The sequence below is a fragment of the Antechinus flavipes genome, chromosome 5 (genome assembly GCF_016432865.1).
Source record: "Antechinus flavipes isolate AdamAnt ecotype Samford, QLD, Australia chromosome 5, AdamAnt_v2, whole genome shotgun sequence".
In the NCBI taxonomy this organism is placed as follows: Eukaryota; Metazoa; Chordata; class Mammalia; order Dasyuromorphia; family Dasyuridae; genus Antechinus; species Antechinus flavipes.
Genome location: NC_067402.1, coordinates 130,578,122 through 130,601,295, shown reverse-complemented (window position 1 = coordinate 130,601,295; position 23,174 = coordinate 130,578,122). Strand labels below are relative to the sequence as shown.

The following is a 23,174-nucleotide window of genomic DNA, read 5'->3' as shown; positions in this document are numbered from 1 at the left end:
TTGTAATTACCTTCTACCACTGCACTGTAGGCAAAATGTTCTTATTTTATCCACAATCTAAAAGGATCTACTTATAACCAGACCCAAAATCTTAAGAGTGCTCATTCAGCCAAGATTATGCTACTTTCTCTTTCACACTGCAGTTTAAGAAAGGAAAACATCCCTATTGGCAGAACCTATAGATTAATTTGTATATACTTGACAATATATTTTAAGTTACAGTTTTTTCCTAAGCATGGTAAATGTATTTAATATGTTACTGACTGAGGGCAAAACTAGTGGAGATAGTTCTTGGTAAGGGAGTAGTGTTTTACCAGTCACTGTTCTTAGAAAAATAGATAGAGATGAAATTTAATATTCTAAGCATCCAATATGACCCTAAACCTCCTAGATCCCAAGTGAATTATCTTCTTTCTTTCCTTCCATGTAGCTTTATGCACAAAAGGTGCATTTTTGTGATTTCATGTCTACTTTCATATTCATTGTAATCTTATCTCCTAGGAGTTAAAACTAGCCAGTATTTTTATTTGCTTCTCCAAGGTTGACTTTTACTAGTGGACAGAAAGGCGTAACATATTGCTGTTTCAATGGGAAATATATAATGTGTCACAAAGAGGTATTTTACTTTTTTTTTAAATAACTGCTTCATTACTTCATCATTTTGGGGTTCTTTAGGCTAATTTTCACATGACAGAAAAACACTTGCCTTAGGGGTCTACTAGCTAAGTAGCTAGATTTGCCTTGAGGTTTTTCTGTCTATAGAGAACCCACCAGAGCTTGCAGCTAACTTTCTGGGGTCACCTCAGTGAGTAATATCTTAAGAGGACAAAAATCCAAAATTTCCAATTTCCCTCCTTCCTCTGTCATATACATATTACATATGCCTAAATATATATTTTACAGAAACCATCTGATATCTTGTCTTGTTATATTTGGGTATTCTATAAACAAGCAAGAATTATTTCATTTAGTAAAACTTTTCATTTTCCTGTTTGACATCATTTTCAAAATTTTGCTTTTCATTCTTTATTATGTACATATAACCATACCTTAAGTAACAGAATAACTGTTTCTCGGTTTTAATGGCATCCATGGGGATTTGGACACAACCTTACAATCCCCTATCCTGATTCCTATTATAAGACCTCCTTTGGGCAATACTTTTGTTGGCTAGGTCTACTTCTTAGATAAGAAGTCTCTTTGACAAAATATTACATATTTAAATTTTTTGAAAAACTTAAAAGCCTGTTTGTTTTTATACCTTTTCTTCAGAAAAACAGCTATGAGTTATCAACAAAAATATATTTAAAGAGCATCAAAAATCCCTTCCTGTGAATTTGTAAAGGACAGGAATAAATGAATAGAAACCTCAGAAAGAGAAGTTGCACTTTTTTCCACTAGATGGGAGTGTATGATAACAGCCATGAGCAAGAAATCTTTGAGAACCAAAATGGCTTGTGCTGACTGTTTGGAAGCTATTTGCAAAGTTTAGAATTCAAACCAATGTTATGTGGATAATAAAAGTATTTTGTATTCTCCCTGGGGACTTGAAGTTTTGAATTAACTATTTTACTCTATTTGCCTTGCTTTAAGGCAACACTATATGCAAAAGAGGCAAACATAAAATGAGGGAAGAGAATAGTAGGAGAATTGAATCAGAAAAGCTGGAAGTAAGGCAATGGAACTCTCTGGGTTTTTTGTTTACATAAAAAAGGACTAATCATTCATGCCCCAGCTAAATTCATAAGGTTGTCTATCATTAGGATCATATGAAATTATGTCAAAGGCTGTTTTTCTCCCCATGTTGTTTGTTATAGAATTATGTAAAATAATTTATGTAGCTTTTCAAAAAAGTGATTTTACATGCACACTAGAAAATAGCATTTCTAGTAAGTTAAAATTGAAGAACAACTGTATCAGTGACCCTAAGTTAAATTTGAAATGTTTAGCTCTATCATATTCTCCCAGTTGTGAGGTCTGATCAAATCACTCTATTGAGAAAGCTTCAGTGTTCCCAACTGCTTCTAAGATAAAATGTAGGTTCTTCTTTTTGACATTTTTAAAGTCCTTTAAAGTAAGGATTATTAACCTGGAGGCCTTGGGCAGATTTCAGCAGATCCATGAACTTGGGTGGGAAAAAATACATTTTTATTTTCACTGACTTTTCATTAGAAGTTAACACTTCCTTAAACTTTTTTTTTTTTCTGAGAAGTTGTCTATCTAGCAATTTTCACCAGACTGCTGGGGGACAGGGGTATCCATGATACAAAAAAGGGTTAAGAACTCTGACTTTAAAGACTATTTTCTATCTATTTTCCCAGACTTTTCATATTTTCATATGTTTTTCAAACATATTGTATTCCATCTCTAGACTTAGAATTGGGACTCATTGAGAATATTTTGGACTTTATAGATTAGGAAACTAAGGCCCAAACAGATATATGGTTGGTTTTGTTTCACATAGGAGCGAGAAAGTATCATGGAGGTTTGGTTCAAATTCTACCTCTGACAGTTTTTCCTTGTGTGACCTTGGGTTTTAACATCCCTTGGTCTCATTTTCTTTCCTAGTCATTCAGTAAATATTTAAGTGCCTACTATATGTCAGGTATGGGCATAAGGCTAAGTAGTTCAGTGGATAGAGTGCCCGGCCTAGAGTTAGGAAGACTGATCTTCATGAGTTCAAATCTGGCTTCATATACTAACTAGCTATATGACCTTGGACAAGTCATTTAACACTGTTTGCCTCAGTTTCCTCATCTGTAAAATAAGCTGGAAAATGAAATGGCAAACCACTCTAGTATGTTTGCTAAGAAAGCCCCAGATGAGGTCATGAAGTCAGATATGACTGAAAACTGAAATAACATATGTCAGACACTCTGCTAAGCACTGATATGATTTGTGAATAGGGGAGGAACACAAGCACACCTCTGTCTTAGGAAGATGATTTCACCAGCTTTGTGAAGGATGAATTAGAAAGAGGAAAGACATGAAGTAAGGAAAACTAATTGGGAGACTATTATAATTCTATAAAAAATGATGAGCAGGCTGATTTCACAAAAGCCTGTGGAAAGACTTACATGATGCTGAGTGAAGCAAGCAGAACCAAGAGAACACTATTATATGGTCACAGCAAATGATGATCAACTATGATAGATTTAGCTCTTCTCAGCAGTACAGTAATCCAAGACAATTCCAATAGACTTGGGATGGAAAATGGCATCCCACATTTAGAAAGAGAACTAGAAAATGAATGTTGATAGAAGCTACTATTTTCACCTTAAAAAAAAAATTGTGTCAATTTTCTTGTTCGTGGTTTCCCTTTTGTTCTGATTTTTCTTTCATATGATGACTAATGGCAATATGTTTAAAATGATTATACAGTATAACATATTAGATTGCTTGTTGTCTTGAGAAGGGAAAAAAGATAAGGGAAGGACAGAGGAAAAATTTTGAACTCAGAATCTTACAAAAAAATGAATGTTGAAAACGATGTTTACATGTAATTGGAAAAATGAAATACTACTGAGAAAAAACAAAGGTATCAAATTTTTTTTAAAAGAGGCAAAAATAGAAACTATTATAATAAACTGGATGGGAAGCAGTGAGTACCTGAACCTAAGGTAATAATCATGACAATGATGAATGCAAGAGATTTGTGGAGGTAGAATCAACAAGAATTAGCTATTCATTAGACGTGTAGTATGAAGTGGAATGGGTTAATGATGTCTGAGTTGCAAATTGCAAGGTTGTTTCTATGGCAGAAATAAGGAAGTTTGAAGGAAGAGCAGTTTTAGGAGAAAAGATAATGAGGTCTACTTAGGATATTTGGTATGATTTTAAAAAAAATGTAGAATCATAATATTTTCATTTTAAAGGAGCGACTAAGAAGAAATGTCACTAGGAATCTCAGAATAGCTTATATTGCTTCCCTCCATAGTTCTTCTGCAAAAGGCACTTTCCTTTTACTCTTTGCTGTCACTAGTTTTCATCAGGGATCCAAGAAGACTTTCATTTCTCTCCTACTTACTGGACCAGAAAGATACCTCTCTCTTTTAATGAGACAGTTGATATTTTAAAAGCTCTTCTAGGGAAATAAGTTCAGAAAAAAAGGTCAAATTTCTCAAATATACAAAGCTAGAGAATAGATTAATTAGTTAACCCTGGCTGACCCTGTATAGTCCCAATGTCAGAATATTTCTATTGACCTTGACCTATTTATATTTCCAAGTCAGTGGTCTTACCTTTCCTTCCTTAAATGAAACAAAGATTCTTCATCACTTAGCATGGCAGTATAAGGAAGGTCCATTGTACATGATGCCTGATGGCAGTTCTGATTTAAGCTTCCCCTTCTATACTACAGGGTAATATAAATATGCACACCTCAGTGTTATTTTGAGACTGAAATGACACAGAGCACAGCTAGTTCATTGCATACCTATGAATGAGATCATGTAAAATGCTTTGCAATTTTAAATGGTTATGTAAGCCTGTGTGGTGGGTATGGTGGTTGGTTCAATGATTTTCTTCAGGTTGCTTGATTTTTTGACTTCATAACACATTTTCCATTGCTACTGAGTCCCAGATTCTACTTCTGGAGTAACTTCTGCAACTTAATAAATGATGGCCCATCTTTCACAGTTGGTTAACATTTTCCATCTTTCCATCTTAAAAGTACATAGCTCTCTATGTTAGAACCATTGAGCATGAGTCTCACCAAATATATCTGGTGTATTGTGTTCAATTCTGGATACCACATTAAGAACATTGTTCTTATTATTCAGAATAAGTAAACTCACATGGTGAAAGGATATTGAGGATGTCATATATGGATCTGTTGAAAAAATTGGATATACTTAGGCTGAGGAAGAGAGGATGCAGTAAGGGCATCTTAATAGTTGCCTTCAAGTGTTTGAAGGGCTACCATGGGGAAGAGGGATAAATTTGTTCTTAATATTTGGCATCTGGGGGCAGAAGCAGGAGCAATGGAAGTTTCAAAAACATCAATATAGGTTTCATATCAGAGTAAACTTTGTGAATAATTAGAGCTATCCAAAAGTTAAATGGGCTACCTTGATAAAGATTTAAGTTTCTGCTTCATGGAGTTCTTCAAGCAGAGGCTGAATGACCACTTGTTGAGTGTTATATAATAGGGATTCCTTTTGTATAGGTTTCCTTTTGTTGTACTTGATAGCCATAGTATTCCTTTCCAGCTACCACACTCTGTGAGTCTTTTGTTGACTCATTCCAGGCTGTTCTTTGTCTTCTATATCCTACCCTCTCAAATATATAGCCCTCCTTTTTTGGTAATCTTTATTTAAATATGAATTGACAAGTGGTTATTTTCACAAAAAAAAATGTTATTTCAATAAAAGGAAACTCAATGAAGAACTTTTTTAGGCAAGTTGCAAAATGTTATTATGTATTATAAATTACTGAAGAGCTTTGAGGACTTTGCTATAATAGGAATATAATTTCTAGATTGCAGCCAGCCTCTTGGATTTTTCCAGGGATAGGGATTTAGAAGTATTAAGAAGGCAAGTAGTGATTGACTTCAGTTGAATGTGATTTGTACACATTGTACAAATTGTACCTAATCAGAAAGTTTATTTATGTCTTTGAACTGAAGGCCTCTCAGATACCATAGTAAATATAGGAAGAGAAATATTAGAAAAAAGATAGATGAGAATACAGGGATTTTGGTATTAGGAAGACAGATCTCCCTTTTTGCCTTTTCTTGGTGGCAGCAAAGTGTTAACCTGAAAATAGAGAAAGGTATTATAACTTTGGGTAGAATTATTTTTTGTTTGGGATGAGACATGTTATCCAGAACATTTCATAAGGAGCATGCTGCTATTAATTGAATTAACAGTGTATTCTTTTTGCCTCCATTGTGAGTGTGTATATATTTTTGTTAGAAACCAGGACAAGGTTATCCCACAGTAAGTAAATAGAATGCTTAACATTGCTTGCTTTTCTCCAAAATGATAGGAAAATATGCCGCAACTGCAAATGTGGCCAAGAGGAGCACGATGTTTTCATGAGCAATGAGGAAGATAGGAAAGTGGGAAAACTTTTTGAAGATACCAAATATACTACCCTGATTGCAAAGCTGAAAACAGATGGGATTCCTATGTATAAACGCAATGTTATGATCTTGACCAATCCTGTCCCTGCTAAGAAGAATGTCTCCATCAACACGGTTACCTATGAATGGGCTCCTCCTGTCCAGAATCAAGCTTTGGTAAGTTGTTTTTTTTTTTTTTTTGGAAGTATGTATATGTACATACAAGAAAGAGAATGTAATAGAAAGTCAAAGATACAGACACACACACACACAGATAAAAGATCTCTACATATGGAGAATATAGAGGACCATGTTCAAACTGGATTTTTTTTTTTTTTTAATATATGGGTTTGGGGATTTTTCTTTTTTAGTCTTTTTGACAAAATTGTAATGAAATTGATGTTAATCATTTTTCTTTTTGCTTTTTACATCTTCATTCATGTTATAATAGGTTACTACCTATTGTCCTTTGTTCTGTTATTCTTATAAATTAAACTCCATTTTAGGGAGTTCCATTGTTGAACTCATAGTTTTTTCTATCCATTACAATTATGCCATGTATGAATATATTAAGGAATATTTTGATGAGTTCTGAGTCTGTTTTTAATTCCTTGAAGAGGACATATTCCCTTAAAATAGCAGGAGGAGAGTCATATACGTTTTCAAGCTTGCAAATCTTGAAACTTTTCCATTTGTTAAAAGGCCGTAAAGTTCTGTAATAGTAAAGAATATAATTTATATCATTGATGCTCAGGAAAGCATTCAGTGGAGCTCTTCTATTACTGTATAAGGCCAAAAAAATGAGTGTACTATGCAGAGTGTTGTTCCAGTTTTCTTAGAACTACAGCCAAATTGGACATCTGAAAAGTCTTTTTAGGAGAGTTTCTTTGCTCAGAAATTTAGAACTGAGTGAAGGCAGCTTTGTGAAGACATGGTGAATTAATGTTATTTGTGTGTTTGTGTGTGACCAAGAAAATAAAATGAAAGAAGAAAATACTCCCAGTTCTTTAATATATGTGTTGCCTTATAACAACTGTATTTTTATATACTGTAAAGGAATATGTTATATGGATTGTCAGTAGTACAAAACTAGCTTCTAATTTGTGGGTGGTCAGAGCTGAACAGAGAAGGCTAAAGACAGGGATTAAACAAAAATATAATTTCAGTGAGGCAAACAAGCTTGCAAACAAGGACATGTGTGCTGGAACCCTTCCCTAGTTGGGGGGGGGGAATCCAAGATCATTGAGGGGTTAACACAAATATTATTATGCCAAGCTCAGGACACATCTTGCTTGCTGAAACTTAGTTCTGGAAAACAGGGTATCTTCTATATCTTGACAGGCCTCATTATTTAAAAACTGATCAGGAAGTTGAAAACAAATTAGGCTGAATTCTGAAAAGAGGATCTATTTAGTTTAAAATGTCATAGAACTGAGTCTATAATAGTTAATACTATTCTCAAAATTTCCTTTTTAAAAAACACGCCAGGATTTATTTATATTGGGAGCCTTTATTCTTTTAGATAAAAATGAAAGCTTGCTTACGTGAAATGGCAAATTTATCTCTAACCTTTGTTTTTAAAGTGTTGAATTCTATAATGGCGCTCTGGTTCTTTGTTTAATTCTAGGCTAGAAGATATATGCAGTTGCTTCCAAGGGACAAACAACCTGTGGCTGGCTCAGAAGGGGCCCAGTATCGGAAGAAGCAATTAGCTAAGCAACTCCCTGCTCATGATCAGGATCCTTCAAAATGTCACGAATTGACTCCCAATGAGGTGAAGCAGATGGAACAGTTTGTGAAGAAATACAAGAATGAGGCTCTCGGTGTTGGGGATGTCAAACTTCCAAGTGAGATGGATATCAAAGCTTTTGATACAAGTACACTTGATGGAGGGCACAGGGGCACTACAGCTTCCGTGGGAGCAATGGAGGATAAATCAGCAGAGCAAAAAGAGGACTATGTAAGTAAGATTTGTCCTTGTTATTCTGAGTCCATGAGCCACACCTTCATTTTAACTCAGTTTCCCTAGGATCACTAATTTTTCTACTTCCTCATACTACTCCAGAAGAACTACAGGCAAAGGAAACAAAAGGAACCAAAATTTAACTCAAATCAACTGATTTAAGTGAGAAGTGACATTGAGGTTATTGTTCAAAGATAGATTTTCATCTATGGGCTTCCCCAAATACACTAAAGAATTGAGATATTAATGACTATGAACCTAACCTCTTAGTCTTTTTTTTTTTAATATCACTTTAAATTATAGAAATATGCAATTATAGAAAAAATAAATTTTATAATAATATTATAACAGATTATGATAAAAATTATATTGGTATTCATCTGCCACCAGAATGTCTATGTGGCAATATGTCTATTGATTCAATTGCTTTCTTACCTGTGAAAATTTAAAAAAAAATTTCTATTTATGCTGGTATTAAATACACATTAATAAATAATATGTTTATGTGCCATATCCACACAGGCCACTAGAGGCAGCATGATCTAGTAACTATAGAATTGGCTTTGACATCAGAAAGAATGGGGTCCAAATACTGATATAGATTTTAAAGAGAACTGAGTTTTTTTTGGCTGTCCCATAAAAAGAAAAAGCTAAGAAATGATACCTGCCATTTAATTATTTGAGCTGGTTTTTTTTTTTTTTTTTTTTTTTTTTTGCTGAAGCAGTTGGGGTCAAGTGACTTGCCCAGGGTCACACAGCTAGGAAGAGTTAAGTGTCTGAGAGCAGATTTGAACTCAGGTCCTCCTGACTTCAAGGCTGGTGCTCTATCCACTGCGCCACCTAGCTGTCTTACAGACAGTCTGTGTCTGTGCCTACAAATGACTGAATAAGAACTAAATAAGAGACTTTTGGAATGGGTTTTAAGATACCTTACAGACATGTCCAAGAAGATATTAATTTAAGAAAAAAAATTCTATTGCCCTTTTAAAAAAATTTAAATGCTAATTCTTTCTTTTAAAAAATTATTACTAGAACATTTGATATCTAAGTTTTTTTCCAACTCAGGTTTGAGGGGGAGGGCAGAAGTAATGCTAGTATGTTAGACTCATGAATAGACGTGTCAAATACAAATAGAAATAGAGCCAATTAGTGTTCAGAAAGCTCCTTGCAGTTGTGTAATTGACTTAGTTTTTAAAATGTGAAAATTTTTGTTTTACTGTATTTTTATTTATTTCTTTAACTATTTCCCAATTACATTATTCCCAATCACCATCTGATTCTTCGGTATTCAGAAGTGTTATAGGTTGCATCAGGCTATGTGTTTGACACCTTTGGAAGAGAGTAGAATTTTAGACCTAGTGTCAAGAAAATCAGGATTTGAATTCTCCCTACCTCACCTAAGTAATAATTTAACTTCTCTGGGCCTCAATTTTTCTCTTTCTCTAAAGTGAGGGTATGGTACTTCATGACTTCTAAAATCTTTTCTAGCTTTACAACTGTAATCCTAGGATAATTAATATTTCTTCCTGCAATTTGATTCAATTTAATAACTCAGTTTTTCAAAAACAACTATTAAGTATGATTCATTTCCTTTATCTGGAAAAAAAAAACAAAGGATTGAGGTGAGGGGGGCAATTCCTGAATCATTGTTCATGTTTAGTTGAATTGATCTTTGAAAAATAGTTTATGGTGAAATTCTTTTAACATGCTCCTAATAATGTGGAGAACCTTGAAAGTATTGACAAATACTTCAGGACAATGATCCCTTAATTTCATGTGACTTCTCTTTGAAAGTATTCAGGGTATTTTCAGAAATGCCATTTGATTTTTTTTCCTCACAAAATGGCAATCACAGAGAAGGAAAAAAATGCCCTTTTTATCTGGAGAAATAAAAGCATGTAGATAATAATTTTTTTTTTTTTTTTTTTAGTATTTCATACAAAACCAGAAGAACCACCAGAAATATAATCCTAACTTTTAACTTTGACTTCTTTCAAGCTAGCAATAATTTGAATCTATAATGACTTTTTAATATATTAATGTAACTTTTGGTACCTAGATGATACAGTGGATAAAACTCTAGTCCTGAAATCAAATTTGGCCTCAGACTCTTACTAATAATATAATTCTGGGCAAGTCATTTAAGTCTTCTCTTCCTCAGTTTCCTCAACTGTAAAATGATTTGTTGAGAGATAATATTCATAAGGAGCTTTACAGATTTTAAAAAACAATGTAAATGCTTGTTGTTGTTAAGTTTGTTTCACTCTTGTGGACAAATTAAAGTAGTACTTTTTAATCTCTTACTGTAAGTAAACATTTATTAAGCACCTTCTGTATGCCAAGGTACTATGTTAAGCTCCAAGTATACAAGAAAAGTAAAGTATAGTCCTTATCTTCCTAGAAAGATTAATCTAATGAAGAAACAACTTGCATTTGCAAACAAGCTGTATACAGGAATAATTGGAAGTAATCCAATTGGAAGTAATAGAGGAAAGGCACTAGAATTAAAAGGATTGGAAAAGGCTATCTGAAAAAGGGAAATTTTAGCAGGGACATGAAGGAAAGCAAAAAATCCAGGAGGCAGAGGTGAAAAAAATCCAGGAGGGAGGGAGTGGCCTTGAGAGTTCTAGGTATGGGGGTGGGGTGAGGCAAGGAACAGCCAATGAAAATGCCTGATTCAGGATTTTTTTTGAGGAACAGCAAAGAGAGCCAGTATTATTGACTCACAAAGTTTGGAGGTGGATGGCTAAGAAGATTTGGATGAAGGTTTGGGGGGATGTTATGAAGGACTTGAACAAGTACTTTGTTTAAGTTGGAGTTGGATAAAATTCACATAAAATGTATTATAAAAGTACTCTTTGAAACTTTTATGTTTGTTTTTTGTGACTGGCAAAATATAGTATTAATTCAAATCTCAGGATCTGGAGGACAAAGGGTAGAATGTAAATGATGGGGGAGGACAGAGAAAAGAGAGAGCACAAGCTCTCTATGACTCTTTAAATAGCCTGTACTGTTTTCACAGAATGTTAGAGCTTAGGGCAGTAGTGGACCCAAGAGATCATTTAATCTAGGAGTAATTTATTATTATTTTTTTTGGTATTATAGACTCCTTTGGTACTTTGGTGAAGACTGTGGTCCCTTTTTCAGGAAAAAAAATGTTTTACGCATAAAATAAAATATTTAGGTATTTAAAGAAAATCAATTACATCAAAATATAGTTATCTATCTTTCTATTTATTTTAAATTTCACAGACCCATATTTACTACCTACTTTAATCTAATGCATGTCTTACTACTGAGAAAACAAGAGTCCAAAGAATTTAAATGATTTATATAGATAATTAGTAGGATATAACTTGGTGAGTCTCAACTTCTAATTCAGTAGTTTTAGTGTTTTCGTTACATAATTTTAGATTTTGATAGGCATATAGAAATAAAATTCAGATAGCTCTCTCATTTTATAAATGATAAAACTGAAGCTTGGAGTAAGTAAACAGGAAAAAAGGAAATAAGCAATTATTAATCTCCTACTGTGTGATAAATACGATGTCACTATATTGCTCTTATTAATTATCAAAACAGTCCTGCAAGGGAGATGATATTATCCCTACTTTACTATTTAGTAAAATGAGAGTAGATAAAGGTTGAGTGACTGGCCCAGGATCATATAATTAGTATCTGAGTCTGGATTCAGACTCTGTTCTTCCTAACTCTTGGCCCACCATGCCACCAAACTGCTCTTAAAGTAACTCTCAAGGTAACTCATACTGCTAATTTAGTGGTAGAATAAAGAGTAAAATTCAGATTTCCTCATAAGGACACAGTGCCTTGAGTTCTGATTTTAGACTCGGGGAGATCCTGAGTTTAATCTCTGCTTCAGATATTCAGCTGTGTGGTCTTGACAAATCACCTCTCAATGCCTCAGCTTCCTCATCTGTAAAATGGGGATAATAATACCATCTATCTTAAAGAGTTGTTGTGAGGACTAAATGAAATAATATATTCAGGCTCTTTGCAAACCTTAAATTGCTATATAAATGTTAGCTGTTATTATTTCCACAATAAATGTACCAAATGTAGAAAAAGATGTGAGGCAAATAAGTTGTATACTTTTATTTTAAAACTCGACTAATAAAAGTGTATATGTATACACACACACACATATACATACATTAGAAACACACACACACAATGATCTTCTATGTAATAGTGTTTATATATGTATGTGTGTATGTATATAATCAACATAGCAATGTTAGAAATGGACAAACTTCCAAATAGTATATTGATAGATAGTATTTTAAGATTTTCAAAGAATTTTGCAAATATTCATAACTTTTATCCCTACAATTCATTTTACAGATGAGGAAACTCTAAAATCTGTGATCCTGTATCCTAAAAGAGGCCACTTTTTAAATCTTTATTTCTTTTCTAATAAATGTTACAGCATATCTATACTGTGATCATATGAATAATGACAGTGAAATGAACTAGACAAATTAATTGTTAATCTTTTAGATCATGCTTTTTTTTTTTTTTTTTTGTAGATTTCTTGCCTACTTTTGCAGATAACTAGAGTTATCTTTCTTGTCTTTTCTTTCACCATGAGTATGCTGGTACTTAGTTTTACCAAGTACTTTTCTTTTCCTTTCTCCAACAGATCGCTACTTGCCTCTGTTCAGTAACTAACTTTTCATTTGATGCTTTTAATTTCTTATTGTTATCTCTTTAATTTGCCCAGCCTTTAAGTTGCCAGTAAATTATGTAACAACTTGATTATTTTTTTAAAATGAGACAAAAGCAAGCTCTGACTCAAAGTATTGTGTTTTTCAATGTGGAAAAACAGATATAAGTAACAGATAGAAAAGTTGTATATACAAGTCAAATCTCTTTATAATTTTATCATATTTCCAAATATAATAGAATGTGAATTATCTAAAGAAATCCTACATGAATTCTTTTGTACAAATCAAAAACTTTTTATAAAATGACTAATTGTCTCTTGATTATATAGGGCCAACTGTGTAATGAAATTTCAGCTGCCAATGAGGAAAATCCCTCCATCCATGAAAATAGACAGACTTCTAATTTTATTTATTTATTTGTTTTTATTATGTCTTTTTATTTACAAGATATATGCATGGGTAATTTTTCAGCATTGACAATTGCAAAACCTTTTGTTCTAACTTTTCCCCTCCTTCCCCCCACCCTTTCCCCCAAATGGCAGGTTGACCAATATATGTTAAGTATGTTAAAGTGTTAAATACAATATAGATATACATGTTCATACAGCTATTTTGCTGTATAAAAAGAATCTGACTTTGAAATAGTGTACAATTAGCCTGTGAAGGAAATCAAAAATGCAGGCGAACAAAAATAGAGGAATTGGGAATTCTATGTAGTGGTTCATAGTCATCTCCCAGAGTTCTTTCACTGAGTATAGCTGATTCAGTTCATTACTGCTCTTTTGGAACTAATTTGGTTCATCTCATTGATGGAGATGGCCAGGTCTGTCAGAATCAATCATCATATAGTATTGTTGAAGTATATAATGATCACCTGGCCCTGCTTGTTTCACTCAGCATCAGTTCGTGTAAGTCTCTCCAGGCCTTTCTGAAATCATCCTGCTGGTCTTTTCTTACTGAACAATAATATTCCATATTATCCATATACCACAATTTATTCAGCCATTCTCCAATTGCTGGGCATCCACTCAGTTTCCAGTTTCTGGCCACTACAAACAGGGCTGCCACAAACATTTTTTGCACATACATCTTTCTCTCCTTTAAGCTCTCTTTGGGATATAAGCCCAGTAGTAGCATGGCTGGGTCAAAGGGTATGCACAGTTTGATCACTCTCCAGAATGGCTGGATGTATTCACAATTCCACCAACAATTTATCAGTCAGACTTCCAATTTTTAGAGACACTGCCTGGAACATAGAGAGATTCAGTGATACATTTATGGTCACACAGTCATACGTGTCCAGAGAAATGTTTCTGGTCAAATTCTCCAAGACTGCCTCTCTATTCACTAAAGCCATGCTGCCTCTCTCATTTGTGGAATGGATTCCCATTTGTCATAGTTCACTTTCTTAAAGCTAAAGGAGGGAGGAGAAGACTTGTATATTATCTAAATTTCTTTTGTGTCATGGTACCCTTTGGAAAGCTGTTGAAGCTTATAGACTCCTCCTCAAAATTATGTTTTCAAATATGTAAAATAAAATGGATAGGATTATGAAGAAAATCATTTATACTTCTCCCTCCCATGTTAAGAATCCCTAATATAAATATTTTTTCCCCCAGCAGAGTGGTGATGCTGGGATATAAATTAGATTGGGATTGTTTAATTTCACAAATTTAAAGCACATTATTTTTCCTTCATGGATAACTCACTGCTCCATACTAGCTTTGATAGGTTAATATTTTTTTGTAGATAAATTAGTGGAAAGAAGAAATGGTCCAGTTGTTTGGACAGAGATGAGCAAGATATGGAATATCAGGGATGTATATAATGCTTTGTCCTCATTGTATCAAGTGACAGCAGCCCTGAATTTATGTGTGAATGAGGGGAATTCCTAGTAAATCTGATGTATTTATTAGCATTGTCGTTGCATGACTTAATTTTCCCACATTGTGTCCGTTTCAGTCCTGCTATTGCTGCAAGCAGAGCATGAAAGAAGGTGATCCCGCAGTTTACGCTGAGAGAGCTGGGTATGACAAATTTTGGCACCCTGCCTGTTTCGTTTGCAGCACCTGCAGTGAGCTTCTGGTGGACATGATCTATTTTTGGAAGAATGGGAAACTGTATTGTGGCCGGCATTACTGTGACAGTGAGAAACCTCGGTGTGCGGGGTGCGATGAGGTAAGAGATTTCTGGACTGACTGCACACTCATACAAATGTCCACGGTAGTCCCAAGCTGTCCTCCTCAGTGATATAACCACACAGAGAATTGGGATATGTTCAAGTTAAAATGTTTTATTCACCTATCAAAGAATTGATATTTAATGACTAATAATTCCTTCTGAGTTCTTGTGTCACTTAGACAGGAGAACTTATGATGAATGTTTAATAGTGGAAAATATAAAGAAGGCTGCCTTGTATGTATTGAGATGACTGGGTCAGACCTTAGATTTGTTTTTCAAAGTATGAAACTTAAGATGCTACATTTGAGGAATTTGAGGGGCTAGGAGGGCAGGGAAAGCAAACTCGCAAGGAATTTCTGGTATGGTAGCTATCACACACTGGCAATTCGAAATCTTGGAAAGCTGGCAACCGGGGACTCCCAAGAGTTTAATTAACTATGGGTACTATGGTCACCCAATCAATATGTGTTAGGGATGGTACTTGAATTGACTTTCAAAGTTAACCCTTCTATGGTACCTTCTCTCAAATTGATTGTATCTAAATGTTTTAAGGGGTCAGTGAATCTAATTATAAATGGGTTTTTGAAGTTAAATAGAATTAAAGGGGAAAAAAATGACTTTTTTCTTTTATGTTGTTGTTGTCATCTTTCTAGTTGATATTCAGCAATGAATATACCCAGGCAGAGAATCAGAGCTGGCATCTGAAACATTTCTGCTGCTTTGATTGTGACTGCGTTCTTGCTGGGGAAATCTATGTTATGGTCAATAACAAGCCCATATGCAAGCCTTGCTACGTGAGGAACCATGCTGTGGTAAGAGATCTTCTGGACACAGAATTATCCCTAATATCCTGTAGCACAATAAAGTATTTACATACATCAGTAAACTTAGGAACAGAAAGCAAAAGGCTCTACTGAACCAGAAACATATGACTTCTCTAGGAGGACTTTGTATAAAGTGTTGTATCCAAGGAACTTAAACAGAAAGGGTTTGTTAAACAGAAACCACTGAAGAGTTCTTGCAGTCCCTTTCCTACAGTACATTCTTAGTAAAGCTTGGTTTGAAAAATAGAATTCTACTCTTGAAACCCACTTATAACAACTAATTCATTCACATACATATGTCAGAACCTACTCTAGTGAACTGAGAGACTAATTACTTTTTTTGTAGTTATAAATGAATTTTTACCTCAACTATATCTGTACTTCCTGGGATGTTCATTTCTTTTTTAACTCAAACTTTTTTCCTTCTTTCTCTGACCTTCCACCAATTACTAAAAAACAAAACCCTTTTATCATAAATATGAATAAACATGTAAAAATAAATATGTACATGTCTCAAATCTTTGAGCCCAATACCTCTTTAGTTAAGATCTCCATCTGGAATGTGAAAAATAAGTTAGCTATATGTAGATTTTTTTGGTAAGAACATGAATTGCAAAATAATTTGAAGTGTGTATACTTCAAGTCTACCTTGAGAAGACATAAATATTTAAGTACCTTAATTCTATTATGATCTCTAAACCACTCATTTATAATTTCATAATTCATTATAAGGGCAATTTTGTTGGTAAACTTCTAATAACAGATGGTAGTAACTTGAGCTTGTTTCACATAGTGTGTCCGTTTTTTGAGCATACATGGACAGAGAACATAAAGCTCAGTTAGATAATCCAATCAATTGTATATAATTTAAGAGTTTAATGTAGCACAAATTCAAACTCAGAGCAAAGAGAAGAAAATATGCTTTTTCTTTTTTCTTCATAATGAAAAGTGATTCTTGAGGTTCCATTAGTTTCCTATTTTCTTACCTATTTATATGTGGGGCAGCTAGGAGGTACCATGAAGAGAGCAATGAGCCTGAAATCAGGAACTCATTTATCTTCCTGAATTCAAATCTGACCCTTGAGACACACTTTACTAGTGGTGTGACCCTAGGCTCATCACTTAATCCTCTTTGCCTCAACTGCCTTATTTTAAAATGAGCTGGAATTGGAAATGGCAAACCCATGGCAGTATCTTTGCAAAGAAAACTTCAAATGGACTCACTAAGTTGGATATCATGATTAGAAAAATGACTGAACAACCAATGTACAAATGTATAATAATGAAATCAGAGGAAACGAGAAGGGAAAAACTGAAGGTAACAAAAAGTCAAGAAAAAAGAGAAGCCCTGACAGAAAATAATTAGCTCTATATTCCTGATGGATTTTATAGTTTTCCTAGGATGCTACTAAAGGCTCTTTATGATGTTAGGACTTTTCTAAAAAAACAGTCCTCATAGTCCTAGTCCTTATTATTTGGTTGGCCTCTCAGCCTTTGTTTGCTTTTTAAGCAACCCAAAAAGGATTCACATTTCATCAATCACATGAAGTCATTCAACCATTAGAGTTATTATTTTCGGCAACTTATTGCTTTTTATTGTAAAAGAGAAAACCAGATGTTTTGTTTTATTATCATTTTATTATCAATTATTATTATTATTAATTATCATTAATTGTATTCCTTTGCTAAAGAAAACATTTAAAAAGCCAATATAAGTTTAATTTCTTATTAAACATTTGATTTTCACACTTTCTCAAAGAATAAAAGATATTCAAAAGAATGAGAGGAAGTTCACTGACTAAATTATTACCAATAACTTGTGCTAATCACACCTGTTTGATCATTTTAAGAAATCTTTTATTCAATATAGTAAAAATGTATTAAGCAATTACTATTTGCAAGACAGCTTTAGGGAGCCCTTGAAAATAGAAGGGATTAGGCAGGCTTTCACATATTATAGTCCCCAGTAGAAATTATCTTCACTTGCATAGTTGATTAAAAAGTAGGATACAAAATCTTTTTGTGCTTTTAAAAAAAATTATAAGATTGTATAAACCTCTGAGCAGAACACAGCATTAAAGGCTCTTCATCAACAAGATGCCTCACATGAAAATATTAAGATTATATAGGATTTCTTTTTTTCTAATTGGTTTTCTAATTATCAATATTCAGTAAAAGATAAAAACAGAAACTTCAGAAGGATTCCTTTGAGGGGGCAAAATATTCCAGATGCTTCTGTTTGGTAGTGACATCATAGTAGTTGCATTAAGCTCCTAAATAACATGGGTCCTTTTCAATGAAATTTATAGTCCTTTGAAGTCAGCCTTAAAATCCACACAGGAAAAAACGTGGATGAATAATATTTATCACCGAGACTATGACATGTAGTTGTATGGGCTTCCTATTTCATATTACTTCACGAGGAAATTTTATCTTGGACAAAAGACTGAACTTCAGTCCAAAATTAATGAGCAAGAGACAGGCCTAGATAATTATACAATTTATTTTTGAGACCACATCCTCCCTATATTTCTCAATCTGGAAGCACAGTGACCATTCACAACCGGATCCCAACATTGATTAGCGCAGAAGTTTTGACTTATTTTATTTTTCAAACCAGAACTGGTTCAGTCCATCTCAGGTAGCTCTAATTATCTTACTTTCTCAGAGGCTTACTATATTTTTGCCAGACTTAGGAGACATAGTGAACTTTATGTGCATTGTAGCTCAGAGCTCTTGAACTCATGTAATCCATGAACAGGGATTATAGATATGGGCCATCATGCCCTGACTACATAGCATTTCAGCAATAACTTCTCTTTGAATTAAAAACTCTTTATCTTTTCAACACTGGTGTTTTCCTAATGATGAGGATACTAACGACTTAGCAAAAACCTCAGAATCTTCTCTCTCTTTCTCTCTCTCTTTGTATGTATATATATATGTATACACACACACACACATGTATACACATATATAAGCAGCAGAGTATTGGTAACTACCAAGCCTATTTTCTTGTTTCTATAAAATTTCCCTTAGAATACTCTAGAAATACATCTGGAACATTCTAGTTAAAATCTATGAAAGGGAGCCAGTAGCCTTTTGCTATATTACACATCAGACCATCTCAATCATTAATCATCAGGATTTAGTGAGCAACAGGCATCCAATGGAGTTTCTGCTATGCATATATGAAAATCATACAAGAAGCCTTGGTTAGATGATATAATACTAGAAAGAACTATTAGAAAGATGTAAGGAAAAAAAAAAGGACACTTGCTCACCAAACATGTTTTCTACTGTCATGGAGAAAGGTCCAGGACAGAGTCCAAAAAAAGGAAGGAAAGATTCCATAGAGATGGCAGAGTCCTCCAGATGTTCCTGATTTTGAATGACATTGTGTTGATTGCAACAAACCCCAGGACACCAAAGTGCCTCCTAAACAAGATCCTTAATTACTCAAAGAAGTTTGACTTAACTATCCATCCAGGAAAAACCACACCATTGAAGAATGCCTATTGTGTAGAGGATGCTATTTATAAATAAACCATTAAAGTACTCTATAAGGACATATTTTAGACAGATGTTGCACACAGACAATGAAGAAATCCCAGAATTGAATAGGAGGAGGAAATGCTTGGGCTGAATTGCATTTGGGATATTATCTAGTGCACCGACAACAAGCCAAAAGAGTTCTTCCATGATGTTGTGTGCCTGCAAGTTAGAAGAAACCCAGTGTCTGAAGAATTAAAGTTGAAAGTCACTGAAAGGGCACTTTAGAGGCACATGGCAGACATTTGCAGGATGAAACATTATAAAAATTGTATAGGACAAGCAGCTTAGAGGCTATAATCAGAAAGATACAAGATCAGGAAAAAAGTGAGAGCAGGGAATACTTGAGGGACAGTCCACTTGCTCCATTAGTATCTCAGCTGTATTAAGATATATGGACATGACACACACTCATATCTCAAGGCTGTCAGATGGACCCCCTTTGGAAGATTCATAAAAATTGAGCAGACCCAGAACTGCCACCATCTCAGCAATCTCTCTTTCTTGGAGGTTTGCAGCATCCAAATGCATCATTCCATCCATAGCTTGGTGACAGTTATTTCTTAGTTCCCAACTCATGCTTCCTCCTTTTTCAAGGAGTTTAGTATCTTACTGATACTATTCCTTTCAACCCTAAGCTGTTCTCTTATACTTTAGGTCTTCCTCTCCCTCTTCATCTTACCCCTACACCACACCTGTTTTTCCCATTGTACCATTTCCCGTATGTACCATAAACTGTCATTTATGTCTAACCTCTGTATATTCACTGCCTGATGATGTAAGCAGATATGTATCATTTTCTTTTTTGTTTTGATCATTGTTTTCTACTTGGAACTCCTCAACTTCACATCCCTAGTCTAGTTGTAAGTTTTTCTAGTCAATGAGGTACTGAGGTACCTCAGATACTTAGTTACTGAGGTACCTCAGATACTTAGTATCTGAGGGGAAGAGTAAGCATGCACTTATGCAAACCTGGCAGGAAAGCACACGAAGAAGGAAAAGCCATAGGTTGTTCTGGATAACTCACAAGTTTGGACTGTGCTCTGTGATGTCATTGGTTCATTCAGGAACATCTCCATCATGTGACATCATTTCTTTGTTAACTTGTTTTTTGGTCCTTACTGCTTTCCAGTTGGCAAATGCTTTTCTATATTGGAAACTTAGAATTTACAAGATCTTTTAATGTAAAAATCACCCTTAAAGTGGTATTTTGACAATGTTGCTTCCTACTGCAAATAGTAGTTCTCTTTAAATCAGAACTGAAAAAGCCCCTCCAACTGGCAATCTCTGGCCTCTGCTCACTGTCCTAGGTAGTCTCTTCACTCACCAGGACACAATGTTATTCAGTCTGAACATAGCTCTTAAAAGACCTTAGGGTTAACTAATTCTGAGCAAGGGAAATCAGCCTACCCAGTTTTTTTCTCTTATACTGCAGAATCTATAGCAAAGCAGCTACAATACTAACATTTCTTGTCATTTTCTAACTAGGAGGAGCAGAAAAGGACCACAAGCTCTTTTAGGAGGTTTCACCTCTCTTAAGTGCTAGGTGATGCTAAAAAGGCATTAGTGACATCGGCATTCTTCAATTAGCCAATTATGAAATAGCAGTTGAACCTTTTTGTTAGCTGCAGCTCCTGCCACTGGCTCTTAAAGCAATTCTTACAAGTTGTTTTTGTTCCCTTCTGTTTCCTTCCTTCTCTTTTAGGTTCTTCCAATTCTTCAACACCCTAATCATAACCCCTGTCTTCTATAGTTCTCAGTCTCTCATACTAGATCTTCCTGTCTTTGAATGACTGACCTTTTCATTTAAAAACAGCTTGCCAAATTTTCTCTGTGAAATCAGTAGTTTTTAAAATAATAATCTTGTCTCCAAATAAGTATGTAATTTATTATATATCATTGTATATCTTTTACTAAGCCAATTCTTAGTCTTTTTAAGTGAAATCTTTGATCACCTTTAATATTTCCATTCAACAGTCTATAAGAACTATAAATCTTAATAAGTAATACAGCTCTAATGAAGCATGAAAATCTTTTTTTAGATTACTACAGTTTACAGTGAACCAATATACATCTTAATTGTGTATAATAGAATTAAACTCATATTTTTTTCTGAAACCATTCCTTTCAATATTAAGCACAATGGTATTCCATCACTATCATATACCACAGGTTGTTGAGTCATTCCCCAATTGAAGGGACAATCCCCTCGGTTTTCAATTCTTCATTGCCATAGAAAAAAAATGGAATTTCAAGGACAGTGTTTCTGCCCAAGCTTTTACAGTAAGATCCTCTACCTTTGGGTATCTCCTGCATTTAAATAAGACAGATATTTAATGTATTTTTTCAAAAATTTGAGTCAATAAATGTTTGGTGAAGATAACTATAATAATATTTGATTTGACTCTTTTTTTCCTTCTTTCAACAGATTTGCCAAGGGTGTCATAATGCAATTGATCCAGAAGTACAGCGAGTGACTTACAACAATTTTAACTGGCATGCTACTGAAGAGTGCTTTCTCTGTTCCTGTTGCAGCAAGTGTCTGATTGGTCAGAAGTTTATGCCAGTAGAAGCAATGCTTTTCTGTTCAGTAGAATGTAAAAAGATGATGATGTCTTAATGAGAAAGCACTAGATAATTCTGAGCCATTGCTGTCTTCCAAAGTGGTCTGCATTTCTACTGTAAAATGGAATTTGGGCATTTGCAAAAAATAAAAAAGAGGAAAAAAACCCTAGAATAAATTGAGAAATTTTTATTTGTTTCTCTTTCCCCTTTTTCTTTCTGCCTTTGCTTTCATCTTTTAGAATTTGTATTAAGTACATATTCAATTCTAAAATAGATGAAAATGGCATATTTGATATGGGGAAGGCCAAGTATTTCTTTATTTGTTTCTTCCCTTCCCCTCTCCCCCTTCATTTTTAAGAATGGAAGGAAGCAACTTAGTAAAAAAACATGTATGTATCCTCTCTCAGTCCCTTTTTATACAGTTTTCTGATGGTGTGTAATGATGAGCTTTTCTGACAGTAGGAAGGAATTGAAAGATATACTTAGTGCTTATGAAACAAGCATCTCAGAAAAATTTCTGTCATTTATTTCTAACCTCTGTATATTCACTGCCTGATGATGTAAGCAGATATGTATCATTTTCTTTTTTGTTTTGATCATTGTTTTCTACTTGGAACTCCTCAACTTCACATCCCTAGTCTAGTAGTAAATTTTTCTAATCAATGACTTGCCCTTGAGCTATAGATACCATTTTGGGGGGTGGTATTTTTGTACATAGTACAGAAATACCTACTTTACAATTTCTATAGATGGGTCTTGGGCTTTTTTTTTTAAAGGTGATGTTTGAATTTCAGACACTCAGTTACAGAATGTTGTCAATTCTAAGAACATCTGTGTCTATATCTTAAGGTGTATACCGTGGAGCCACAAGAACTTGTGAAATGTATTAATTGCCATTGGCAGATTTGGAATTTGATAAATCCTTGTATGTTTTTTTTTTTCTAAATGATAACTGTTCTGTGATGATTTATAATAATGCTTATTGGTGTGCCTAATTTCTTTTTCCTCAGAAAATGTGTGTGTGTATTATAAACAATTATGTAGGATATTATTTACAAAAGCATCCAAATTATACATACCTTAGAGAGGTGTATTTGTGCATGTTATATCAAAATAAAAAAAATCTTTGATCACTTTAATGGTTGTATATTCTCATCTTTTTAGTAGAAAAATGCAATCCTATTGCAACTATGTTTTTTTTTTTACAGCAGGGGGCAGTATCTTCAAGGATTAAAGATGCTTTAAAAAAAAAAAAAATGAGTAAATTATTGCTATTCCTTAAGAGTCTGGCAATACATGAGCTTTTCAAAGTGAGAAACTTTGATATTAAACTTAATACT

The 23,174-nt window shown here is 34.0% G+C and overlaps 1 protein-coding gene across 4 annotated transcripts in view; it reads left to right on the top strand.

The window, feature by feature from the left end:
• TES (testin LIM domain protein) overlaps window positions 1-22,973 on the top strand; it is a 103,184-nt gene extending 80,211 nt beyond the window's left edge. For all 4 annotated transcript variants that reach the window (XM_052000726.1, XM_052000725.1, XM_052000724.1 and 1 more), the window contains 5 exons: window positions 5,989-6,241; window positions 7,692-8,024; window positions 14,675-14,890; window positions 15,547-15,705; window positions 21,698-22,973. In XM_052000726.1, the coding sequence (XP_051856686.1) occupies window positions 5,989-6,241; window positions 7,692-8,024; window positions 14,675-14,890; window positions 15,547-15,705; window positions 21,698-21,889 (1,153 nt within the window). In that variant the 3' untranslated portion in view covers window positions 21,890-22,973. The remainder of the gene's footprint in view (window positions 1-5,988; window positions 6,242-7,691; window positions 8,025-14,674; window positions 14,891-15,546; window positions 15,706-21,697) is intronic.
• Window positions 22,974-23,174: the final 201 nt, after the last annotated feature.